This window comes from Trichechus manatus, unplaced genomic scaffold (assembly GCF_000243295.1).
Source record: "Trichechus manatus latirostris isolate Lorelei unplaced genomic scaffold, TriManLat1.0 scaffold00008, whole genome shotgun sequence".
In the NCBI taxonomy this organism is placed as follows: Eukaryota; Metazoa; Chordata; class Mammalia; order Sirenia; family Trichechidae; genus Trichechus; species Trichechus manatus.
This window is the reverse complement of record NW_004443944.1, coordinates 8,534,326-8,547,298: the sequence shown is the minus strand read 5'-3', so window position 1 is coordinate 8,547,298 and position 12,973 is coordinate 8,534,326. Positions and strand designations below refer to the sequence as shown.

General features: G+C 44.5%; 1 protein-coding gene across 1 annotated transcript; it reads right to left on the bottom strand.

The window, feature by feature from the left end:
• Positions 1-6,816: 6,816 nt before the first annotated feature.
• CBLN4 (cerebellin 4 precursor) lies at positions 6,817-12,080 on the bottom strand. The gene is made up of 3 exons (XM_004370222.1): positions 11,790-12,080; positions 8,669-8,785; positions 6,817-7,062 (listed from the first exon to the last, which is right to left on the bottom strand). The coding sequence occupies exons 1-3, from the start codon at positions 12,078-12,080 to the stop codon at positions 6,865-6,867; spliced, it is 606 nt and encodes a 201-aa protein (XP_004370279.1). The 3' UTR covers positions 6,817-6,864.
• Positions 12,081-12,973: the final 893 nt, after the last annotated feature.

The following is a 12,973-nucleotide window of genomic DNA, read 5'->3' as shown; positions in this document are numbered from 1 at the left end:
TTTCTCTCTCTCTCCCTCCCTCCATTTCTCTCTCTCTCCCTCCCTCCGTCTCCCTCCCTCTGTCTCTCTCCCTTCCTGTCTCCCTCCCTCCATCTCTCTCCCTCCCTATGTCTCTCTGTCTCTGTCTCTCCCTATCTCTCTCCCTCCTTCCCTCTCTCTCTGCCTGTCTCTCTCTCTCCCCTCTAATTCTCTCCTTCCCTCTCCTGTTTCTCACACTCCCTCTTGTTGATCTCTTTCTCTCTCTCCCTCCCTTTTCTTCCCTCTGTCTCTCCCTCCTTCTGACTCTCTCTCTCTCTCTCAAACATACACACACACACTTTACTCAAGGGAGCAATGTCTCCAGAAGCCAAACGTCAAGTGTACTTAGATAGCCATATTACATCCCTGGTGGAGGATCACTTCAATTACAAAGAAAAGCAAGATGTAACTACATATGTATTTCTGAACAAATGCTGACAAAATGAGGAACGTTGCTACAGATTTTCTCTTTTCACACAACAACCACTTTCTGTGGGTGGCTTACCTTGGCATTCAGGCAGCATCTTTTCTCCAGGTAAATTCGGCCTACAGTTCTTCCCTGTGAGAACTGCAACATTCCCTCCAGCCTTTTGCCCTCACAGAACAAAAGAGGATCAAGTTTACCTGCATTGAAGCCTCCAGCTACTCGCCCTTGTCTAACTCAGTTTAAACTAGAAAAGAGGCGCACCTGTAACCAACCTGGGTCACTGCAAAGGAAATGCCCTGCACCTGGACGGAAGTGTGTACCAGGAATCACTCGGGAACACCATTAAACTGCAGCTGCCTGAAGGCCAGCTCAGGTGGTTCTGATGTTAGGTGGTCTTTGGATTTTACTCTGGACTTCGAACTCCTACTGAGAATTTGCATTCCCACCCCAGATATACTGAGTCATTTTAACATGATCCCGAGGTGATTCTTACGTATAATAAATTTTGAGACCCACTGTTCTACTAGTGGTTCTCAGAATTGGTCCCTAACCAGCAGCATTAGCATCGCCTGGGAACTTGTTAGAAATGCAAATTCTCAGCAGGGGTTCGAACCTGAAGGAACCAGTTGGAAGTCCTCCTTTTACTTAAAGACAGAGCTTCCTAATCTTCACTGTGCCTAAGAGTCATGGGGTGGGGGGAGAGGGGGAGGATCTTGTTAAAATGCACGTTCTGATTCAGTAGGTTTGGGGTGATTCTGTATTTCTAACTAGCCCCATTTGACATGGGCTCTCCTGGTCCACAGACCACACTGCAAATAACAGACCTTAGAGAAAGAGTGATGGAAGGTCTCAATACTCAACAAGCAACCCCAGACCAGCATTATGGACTTCAGCTGGAGGCTTGTTAGAACTACAGAATCTTAGGTTCCCACCCCAGAACTAATGTATCAGAATCTGAATTTTATCAAGATTCCCAAGTGATCCTAACACTCATTAAAATTTGAGAGGCTGACATAGGAGAAAGGCAGGGCCGAATTCACCAAGAAGTTGTTTTCTGTCTGAAAGTTCAGAGACAGAAAAAAAAAAAAAGAAAAAAAATCCTTTTGATTCTAAGATATCTGGCAGATCTGCGTTAAAGGTGGGAGGACTCCCTGGGAGAGGCAAATAGATGCTAACCACAAGGTTAGAGGTTCAAGTCCGCCCAGAGGCATGTCAGAAGAAAGGCCTGATGACCTACTTCCAAAAAATCAGCCATTGAAAACTCTATGGAGCACAGTTCTACTCTGACGCACATGGGATCTCCATGAGTCAGAACTGATTCCATGGCAACTAGTTTTTTTGTTTTATAGTAGAGGGGAGAGAATAAACTATTTAGAAGCCAATTTCTTAACTCCCATCACCACCTCCACAATACCACCAAAACAAACTATTTAGGGCAAGGGTTCAACTTCAGCCCCACAACTCTCAATGTCAACATAAAACCCTGTTATCGTACCTCGTCACCCTTCTCTTTGTTCATTACTTCTCTATGCTCATTAGGTTAGCCAGTCTGGGAAGCTTGCTGTACCCAAAGGGAACCCCCGCACTGTCTAGGGACAGGTGGTTTAAATAGTAAAGGTGAGTTGATAAAGCCCAGAACCCTCAATCAGAAGCCAAGGTGGGACCATACCTTTAGAACTCTATTGCTTCTTGCCAAGATTCCAGTTTTGTTTGATGTTTAGGAAGGATTGAAAAAGTGCTATGTCACCATTTCTATAAACTCAATACCTAGCAAAGTACATGTCACGTCATAGAATAATTTAATCAATGCTGGTTGAAGGTGTTTATTTCAAGATTGAAAGCAGTAACTCACTAGGAAAAAAAAAAGCTGCTGTCAAGTCGATTGTGACTCCTGGTGACCCCATGTATGCAGAGCAGAACTGCTCTATGTTGTTTGCTGTCGAATCCATTCCAACTCATAGCAACCCTACAGGAGAGAGTAGAACTGCCCCATAGGGTTTTCTAGGCTGTAATCTTCATGAAGCAGCTCACCAGGTCTTTTCTTCAGTGGGACAGCTGGTGGTTTTGAACCACCGACCTTTTGGTTAGCAGCTGAGCGCTTAACCACTGCGCCACCAAGGCTCCTTAGGTTGCTAAAAAGTGGTGGCCAAAAGAAAACACGCAGCGATCCAGGTTGCCAGAAACCAGAAAGAAGGAAGGGGAGAAAAACTGTAAAATGGAAAAATAGAGAAATACTTAAAGCAAAATTTGAATGAGCATGACCTTGGATAGGGTCTACGAACTGGAATCACAAGCAGCCTCCCCAAAGCACGGAGCATCAGTGAGAAGCTCTACACAAGCTCTTTATTTCCTCCCATTCTGTCTTCTTGGGTTCTTTCAGGAGGAAGCTGCTTGCTACAGACAGTTGCTTGCATTTGCTGATCAATAGATCAAGGAACAGTCAGAGGAGACGGGACATCTAGGAAGGGATAGCGCTGGCACTGACGAACGCGGACGGGGCCAATGCAAATACGGTGTTCAATTAGCATTTTTGCGGACCTAGCGATTTCGGAAAACTATCTTTGAGTCAAAGCATAGGCAGGGAGCCTCTGCCTCCATTTCTAGAGATATGTAACACTACAGCCTCCTGCTCTTCAACCTGCCCCACTCAAGTTCAGTTTTCCTCCCTTCTTCCTGCCAACCATACTATCCTCCTTCAGCCCAGCTTGCTCCTCTGCTCGTGCTGGGCTTTTAATCTTACTCTAATATATGCCGTCAGGTGAGCCCCTACTATATGCTATTTAAAAAATCTTGTTTTAACTATTTCTTTTTCTGTCTTAAGGCTTTCTCTCCCCTTCTTTCTGGTTTCTGATGACCAGACACCATCACCAGAAACCAGATAGCTGGATAGCTGCATGGTTGTTTGTTTTTGGGTTTTGTTTTATTTTGTTTTGTTTTGTTTTGTTTTGTTTTGTTTTGTTTTGAGAGGGCAGAGGAGGCTTCTACATTTTAGCAAAGGAGCCCTGGTGGTGCAACAGTTAAGTGCTTGGCTGCTAAACTAGACGTTGTCAGTTCAAACCCACCCAGCAGCTCCGTGGGAGAAAGAGCTGGTGATCTGCTCCCATAAAGATTGCAGCCTGGAAAACCCTATGGGGAAGTTCTACTCCGTAACACATCAGGTCGCTATGAGTCAAAAATTGACTCCATGGCACCCAGCGACAACTTTTTCACAAGTTAGTGCTTTAAATGTTGAAATAAACACCTTCAACCAATACGAGGAGTTCTTAGGTGGTGCAAACCGTTGAGCACTGGGCTACTAACTGAAAGGTTGGCTGGCAATTCGAGTCCACCCAGAGGTGCTTTAGAAAAAAGGCCTGGTGACCTGCTTCTGAACAGCCACAGCCACGAAAACTCTAAGGAGCATAGTTCTACTCTGACACATATGCGGTCACCAGGAGTTGTAATCAACTCGACAGCCACTGGTCGTTTTGGTTTAACCAACATAAGATTAAATTACCCTTATGATGTGTTACATACTTTGCTAGGTATTAAGTTTATAGAAACGGTGATATGAAGAACCTACATGTCTTATTTAATTCTCACAACGAACTATTTCTTGTTTACAAATGAAATGTGTCTTATTTAATTTTCATAACAAACTATTTCTTGAAGCTCAGAGAGGTGAAGAAACCAGGTCACAGAGCTGGTAAGTGAAGGTTCTAGGATTCCATCCTAGTTCTATCCAAACTCTACACTCTTCTGGCTAAATTATTCTGTCCTTTGTAACTTTTGTTCCCTCTGTTCAATCTCACCTTCCTGCTCACCACGTTTGAGGGCGCTCTTACTTCCTAAGGAGCCCTGGTGGCATAGTGGTTAAGTGCTACAGCTGCTAACCAAAAAAGTTCAGCAGTTTGAATCCACCAGCCGCTCCACGGAAACCATTTGGGGCAGTTCTACTCCATCCTATAGGGTCGCTATGAGTCAGAATTGACTCGCCAGCAATGGGTTTGGTTTTTGGTTTTTTTTACTTCCGAAAGCCAGGTTGGGATAGCTCTCTAAGGTCCTCATTCTGACTTTTCTTCATGTGGCAGGTACTATCCCACATTTGAGAGACACAGCTTCAGTGCCTTTCCAAATAAATTTTCTCTTGAAGGTTTTGAATGGATTTTACATTCCAAATACACATACATCGGCACTTAGAAATCAAAGTCAAGCCCTTTGCCAATTTCCTCCTGAAAACTCAAGAAAAATAAGGGCAACCCCCCAAAAGGTGACCACAACATGTTTATAAAAGACTTGTTCCACCTAACTTCTCCTGTCCCATCATGGGTGTCTATTAATAATTCCAATATTCTTGAACCATTTTGCCGAGAAATTATTAATGGTATATTTATTCAAGTATGATTCACCCTTTTGCAATGTATTGACATAAACTCTGAACACAAAGAACCACGTGGAAGCCCACGGTAAGGCAAGTACTTTTACATAAGATCCTACTCACACTTACAAGAAATCCTCCTTTATTATATCTCTGTGCAATATTGCTTTTTACATTATACAATCACAAAGGACGAAAGGTTTTTTTTTGACTGAAAGCCAGCTGGGGAATAACTTGCCAAGCCAAACATCAAGTATCCATTGCCAACATTTCTAGAAAATTCTTTATGGGGAAGGAAGAGAAACTGCCTTGCAATAAACGAATGTTTTGATTTGGTGAATAATCACAATTATACGGGAAGGCACACGCCTGCACGTTTCTCCCAAAGGGCACTGAGACACTTTCCTCACCAACACTAGGTACAAAACAGGGCTCTTCAAAATTGTGTCATTGATGACGGAGCAGGAAACTGAGCCAAGTCTCCAGGTGAGACGCCTGTAATACCAGTTCCTGAAAAGGCACAGCCTGCCATCATCCGTTAGTCTTTTAGTATCGAGAAAAGGGCAGATTTTTCCAAAATCTTCGAGTTTGAAAATATTGGCCTTCTTACTCCCCACCACTCGTTCGCACACTGAGTGCCCTCATGATATTTGGAGGAGTATTTTTTTTAACTTTCCGACAATAACTCCTTCTGAAAGAAGAGTTTACTAAGTTCATTGATTCTCTTTTGGCCAGCTCACAACTCCTGAATTTGGACAGATTAAACACAGTAAAGATTTCCTATACCAATTCAGAGAACACTCCCTGAAAATTCAGAAAGCTTTGCTTAAACTCCAGGAAAAAAGAAATTCAAAAGAGAGACGAGGAAATAAATCACGTACAAGACGTAGGTCCAAAACCAAAAGGACAAGCAATTCAACTAATATATATTAGCCTTTATTATATAACAGAGACATAAATAATTTTATGAATTCATATGACCAGTACAAAAGACAAAATAAGATATTGCACTAAGTTTAGATATGGACTATCTGGATTGAATCTTAGCTAAACAAATAAATAGATACAATTTAAGAAGTTAAGGCAAAACGAGATGATACTTGAAACTCAACATAAGGTTTGAAAAATAGGTATAATTAAAAACAAGGCTATCCTGTCTTCAGTTAATAAAGTGGCCACATCTAAGGGGGGGAAAAAACCTTAGGTTTTTAATAAAATGGTTATTATCAATCATGTTAATTAAAGTTGAGCAATAAATTCTAAGATTTCCCACAGAGGAGAGCTGTTTTGCCGAGGTTTGGGGATTGAGCACTTAAAACTCAAAGAAGCAACTTTTTCTTTCTCACAATTATGATCTATTCTTCCTATTAGAAAATATTATCTGGAAAATATGACTCTTTCACATATATAATTAAAATACAACTATGAAGCATTCTTTTTTTTTTCCTTTCGGGAAGTCATGTTGGTGATCTCAAAGTAAATTTGCGGGCAAGCCATTCATTACCCGGTTTGTAGAGAAGACACAAAGCCCATCAGGAAAAACAACTCCCAGGTACCTTTAGGAGAACGAAAGAAACCCATTCCAAAGGGACGAAAACAAGTGGAGTCAATATATCAACACAGCGTACAGTTCTTTGCCAGGAACACACTAACCGTCAACTGAAGTTGGAAGTTGGAGTTCTCTAATTCTTAGACCCAGTTGCCAGTCTTGTAAAAACAAAGGAATAAAATTCCACATCAGCAACGAAGTCAGTAATTCCAGGAAACAAAATTCAGAGTAAACCTCGTAGACAGCTTTGGACTGTTACATGTGAGCGTAGATAGGTAATGTCTGCTCTGAGTCCAAGTCCAAATACACTGAAACGCACACGCACGAAAAAAGAATCGGCGAAACTTGGGACTGGTTCAAACAGCCCTAGAATCCTTAAAGAGAATCCATATTCACCCATAAGAAACCAAGAAGAAAAAGAAAAATCAATCTGATGAGGAAAAACAATGATCTTCAAATAACTCCGGGGTGGGCTGTCCCTCACTTGGATAACCGTCATGGAGAAATCAAATTCTACAGTGGGAACACCAGAAAGCCAGAGAAAGTGGAATACTGCCAGCCTCCAACCAAGTTACCTTTCTCCAGTTTCAGGTAAACTTTATCCTCCTTATCTAGGTACAGTAGGACTCCATTCGTGGCAGCCTCACGAGTAACGTCCTTGTCCCCAGCGAACGCGGATATTACTGGTTTGCCATTTAACATCAGGTTAACCTACAAGAAAAAAGTCACTAAAGAGCTCTCGTTAAAAAACACCTACAGGGATAATGAATAACATCTAAGGATGGCAGGCCTGATGTCCGTTTAATGTCCACGAAATTCCTTTCAAATTAGCTGATCGTGTTGTCTAGATTTAGTATGTCTGCTGAGCCGATTTTATTTTTTTGTTCCTCACATAGGAACTTCCTTAAATGTCTACAAAAGAATACTATCCATGGAGTGCAACCTACCCATGGGAAGAATGTCCTCCCTTCAGTACATAAATTAAACCTCCTGCTTTATTTACTTCTTCCACTCAACTGCAATCTTTCGGTTATGAAGCGAGTGTGCAGTTTACCAGGGCATTAATAAAAAAGAGCTAGTGCCCGTTGACCTGATAAACCCAGCTACATAAGATTCTGCCAAGGTCCTTTCAGGCTACTGGGAAGCTGTCACATGCCTCACCCTGAAACATCGTTTGAAATAATGAAGACTGTGTGTGCGTGTGTGCGTACTTTGCGATTTCTTTTTCTGTTTACTCTGATAAGAAATTGCATTCAAAATAATAATCACCACTCCCACTGGAGATTTTACTGTTGGGTGCTTAGCAAATAATCAACTCAAAATGTATTCATGTTTCTCCATATCACCATTTTGAGTACACTGTGTCAAACATTACACAGATTTTTAAACCATGGGGCTTAGGAAAAGCTCGCGCATGGAATTAAATGTGTTTACTAGATGCTCAGTCCTCTGAGGTTAAAAATGACATTGAATAAATCAAACCTGAGGCCAATCCATTTATCCATCACTAGAATATTAAAAAAGTGGTAGATGAGTGTGTGATCTGTCATTAACATCAGCATCATATACAACGTAAATATTGTGCAAATGATTAAAATGTTTCCTTGAGTTCCATAAACACATATTGGTGTTATTAATTAACTAATAATTGGTATTAGTATAATTAAGTATTGTAGGAACTAGCCTCATTGTTGCCCTTTACATTACAGGTAAAGCCTATTACATTAGAAGGTACAGCACAAGGTATATTAACAGTTGAATTGCAACTGGTAAGAATTCACTAGATCAGAGTGACTGAGAATAATCAACTTAAAGGATCAGCATAGCATACACTTTTTCAAAAGTATATTGACTATTTGTTCCTTCATATATCTCTCTAAAGAGTTAATTTAATCTCATGTTTGTAAACAATGATATCAAATTTATTGTATTTATTGAGTATGCATTTGTAAAGCTCTGCTAGTCTTATAATTTTTTCCTTACAAGTTCAAATCGTTTTTTGTATATGCATTAAATGAAAACAGGATCTTATAAAGAGATTTATGTGTCTAAACTTTTACTAAACCGTGTTTTTTAAATGTTTGGTTATTATTAACGTAATAACTTCAGCTAGTTATTTTTCTATATTCTTTTTGTTACACATTAATCAACATTATAAAGAAGAAAATTGGAAATCAAATGTTTTGAAATGAACAATAAAGATGGTTGTTTTCTTTTACAATGAAAATACATCTTTGAATGAATACTGAAATACGTCACCCACTACAGATGAACACAGTTGTTTGAGGGTAGAGAGAGAATCAGTCAAAACACATACCTGGATTGTCTGACTCTGGTAGACTTTAATTACGTGAAAACTGAAACTGTATATTCCTTTTCTTGGTGCCACAAAGACAGACTCCAATGTGAAAAAATTACCCACATTTACTAGGATCTACAAATGAAAATAGCAGACAACAGTAAATCATTACAATGTTCTCTTCTGTAAGCAAAATAAGTCCTGCCTTCCTTTTCCTTCCTTCCTTTCTTCTTTCCTTCCTTCCTTCTCTCTCCACAACTAGCCTAAGAAACCATAGAGAATAAGACATCTAGTTCTACTTCTTTTTTCTTTATTGACTTGGAAAATGGCTTTGTTTATTGAAATGTTCTGTCTTTTAAATGGCATAGGAAGAAAAATGAAGTAACTGCTTTACATTCATGCCTCAACTTCCAGCAAGACCCAATGGCTGTGGAAACATCATATGAGGGCTTATAAATATTAGCTTTACCTTGAGAGTCAGTTAAGAGGCATCTGCCATGTATTTACACTCCCACCGTCTGCAAGCCTTCACAATGTCCAGAGGAGACGTCTCCAAGCCAGCCAGTCAGCATCCGTGGACTCTCTGCAGTCATCCCTGGACACGTGACATGGCGGCAGAGCACCCCTCCACCATGTGACGGAATTCATGTACTGAACCAGTGGTGCACAAAGTGATCTGAGAGCCTGGCCCTCCTCCAGCATCTGCCAACCCTCTTCGAAGATCCCATGGCCATTTTTTCCCATCCCTACTCCACCTAGATGTTAATTATAATATTTTGGAAATGTCTTACCCTGTGTAGGCTGCCAAAGAGTGGAGCATGAATAAGGACAGTCTGTGAAACAGGTGGCCTTCTCATGTCCCTCCCAGTGTTTTCCATCACCCTGTCAATCACCTGCTCTTTATTTAAAGTTCAAGGGTCAAAAAGGAAAAGCATAAGGGTAGAGTCATAAAGCACGTTTCCCAAGAAAGCAACAAGGCATTCCATAGTCTAAGATAGTCCATATTATGAATATCTTAGAATATGGTTCTACTGGTTATTAACTGAATCCTGAACTTTACTAAGTGACCTCTTAAGCTAAAGTTTCAAATCTCACATAGCTAAGTCCCTTCCTATAGAACAAGAAAGAATGTGTGTGTGTGCCGGGGTGGGGGCTGGGGTGGGGGTACCTAAAACAGCTAAGAGTTTTTATATCCCTCTCCAAAAAATAAATCTGTATGTGGCATTCAGAAGAATCTGATGTTACTATAGAAATGCATTTCCTATCTATCAGAGGCATCTGCTACTATCTCTTCTAAACACTACTTTCTTGCCATTGTTAGTATCTTTTCAAGCCTCTTGCATAATTCCCTAAAAATGTACCATGATGTCTGAGGACACACCAGAATATAGTGAACGTCAGACTCAACACTTTAAACACAGGCTCAACACTTAAAATACATGTGCATGTACAATTTTATTCTGAGATTTCACCTTCTCCCAAGTAAGCAGGAGATTTCTTTTCTCTGACCTGACAATCAATGGTCTTTCAACAACAAGTCACCAGCTGGACAAGAACCCCTACTAGAGGCTTTGGAGAAAAAGTTTTTTTCCAAGCACACTGGAAATAATTTGAGGTGCTTCACGGGGACTTCCTGATTCAGACACAAGTAGCATAACTCATTAGCAATAATGGAAATGGCTGATTAGTGTTGAGTACACATAAGGCTGGACGCTGACTCTACGTGGTAATTAGAGCATCCAGACACATCAAGATTTATAACAAAATGTGTCTTGTTGTCTCTAAGATGCATGGCTCCCCGATCCAAAGAACAAAGCCTTCTCTTCTAATTGACAGAAAGGTCACTGGGAAGAATGCATAATACAGAGGACGGTGCCATGTCCAAGGTATTCCAGCATTTCATTAACACGTTGAAACACAGATCAGGCGTTGTGCTCGGCTTTATTGCCATCGAGATGGAGAATACTGCACCAAAAGCCCAAGGGGGCTACATAATTCTTTAAAAATGATGATGATCCAAGGGTAAGCCCCAGAGAGGCATTCTCTGTCTTTGGCCAGCTGGAGCGCGCATTATTTTCAGGAAGAATTAAGTAAGGAATGCAAATACCGCCTCATTCCTTGCCTGGAATATCCTGGGATGCCACTTAACCTGTGCTCCTGTACATGTGGGCTTTGCATACAACTGAGACCTGTGACTTAGCAATTTAAAAAGACTCTGAGTGCTGTTCATATTGAAATGGGAACCCGGGAGTTAGGTCTTTTCCGTAAGACTCCTGCTAAAGCTAGATTGATATCCTGGGGTTTTCTCTTCACACCAAGCCCAGAGCTCCAGGTCTGCTAAACGGAGCGGCTGTTTTCATCAGTTCCTCCCCGTCGCCTACCCTCAATCCCAAAGTCTGCCCTTCCCCAGCAATTTGCAGTTCTCTGAGAGAACGGCAGCGCGGAAGAGAGACCCGGCTGCCCGCGCTTTCCTAGGGGAGTTCAGCGCAGTTTCCCACTCTTTTCCTCCTCCTCAGCAACTTTTCTCCAAGTACCAGAGGGAGGCTTCGCCCCCTCCGAGGCAGCCGCGGCGGCACCGGGGACTTGTACAGGGACCTTGGCAGAGGAAAGGGGCCGAGATCTGACCCACGTCCATCCCCCTTACCCTCTCCGGTCCCCAGCGGGATCCCTGCAGCGTGGGGAGCCAGGGAGCTCTCTTTGGGGAAAAGCTTCTCCACCTGGGAGAAGCAAATCAAACATTTATCAGGCGTTCGCGAGGGGGACGCGGAAACAGCCTCGGCAGCACCTGCGAGAAGTCCCAGCCAGGTGGCCGTGCTCTGGTCGGGGGACTGAGAGGCCCTGGGACCAAATTCCCGTCAGCTCTGGGGACCTGTTGCTGTTAAACTTGTCCTGAGCTCCCGCTGCCCGGCTCTGCGCTCCCGGCCTCTCCCCCACCGCCCAGCAGCCTCTCCCAGAGGCCAGGACGGAAACGGGAAGGGGAGGCGTTAGAAGAAGTTTCAGACCCGGATACGTTTGGGAAGGCAGTGCCTAAATGATCCCCAACATCCCAATCAGACGAGCTGAGCCCGAGCAGGCAGCCCGGGTCCGAGCTGCCCGGAGACCGCCCCTTCCCCTGAACCCTGCACCCCCGGAGTCTGACCTGATCGAAGTAAATGATGCGAGTCTTGTTGCTCATCTCGGACGGCTCGTGGTTGGTGCTGCGCACGGCCGAGAAGGCCACCTTGGAATTGGCCGCCCGGACTGAAATCCCCAGAGGCGAGGAAGACGAGCCCTTGGAGTCCGTGGCCGGGTTCGAGTCGCACACCACCAGGCACTTGCCCTCCAGCACTATGGGCTCGGTGTCGTTCTGCGCCCAGACGGGCAGCCCTGGCAACGTGAGGGCCAGCACCACGGACAGCACCACGGACTGCGCCCGGCGCCTGGCGCCCATGGTGAGCTGCGGGGGCATCCGCGGCCGGCTGGCGCTCCTGTTCGCCCGCGTCGCCTCCTCGCCCCGGACCCCGGAGCTCAGGCGGATGCCGGCAGCGAGATGGGCAGCGCTGCAGGCACGGCGGCGGCGGTGCGCGCACTTCCACCGATTCTGTGGTTTGAAGTCCAAGTCTCCCCTCGCTCTCTCGCTGGCTCTGCTACCTTTGTCCTTCAAGGAGTTCATGCAGAACCCCTACCGCACCCTCCTCCGCCCGACAATCAGCCCTCTCTGGGGCCACTGCACCCACACTTATTCCTAAACATCTAAAAGTCACTAAACCCTCACATGCACACCTAACAGGAAAAAATAAATTCTCACCCCAAACCCAATCCCCCCGCCCAGGTGAATCACGGGGCAGGAAGCAGAGCGGACGCGAAGAGAAGCCACACGGGCGGGTGCTCAGCGATGCGGGCGGCGGTCCTGGCCGAGTCTGGCTGGCGGCAGAGACGGATCACAGAGGCCGGTGTTTCCCCGACTGCGAAGAACGCGAGGCTGTGTTCCAGAGCAGGACGCCGGCGACTCCCACTTTCCCTTGGTCAAAAATCCCCCAAACCTGAACGTCGCTCGGATCTAAAAGCGGCTAGCCGGGTCCCGACACAGGAGTCACAGATCCGCAGGCTCAGTTCCAGGACGTAGGGCGCTGGCGGCTCGGCAGGCGGGGTCCCCTCCTGCTCTGCAGCGCGCCCGGGTCCCTGCGCACAACTTTCTCCTCCTCGCGCAGCCGGGAAGCGCAAGCGGGCACACGCGCGCTATTTATAGAAGCGCGGCCGCCAGCGGGGTTGGCTCACTGCTCGACCCGCTGGCACCCGGGAAAGGGGGAGAAGGTCCGGCGACTCCAACTCAGCCGCTCCCTC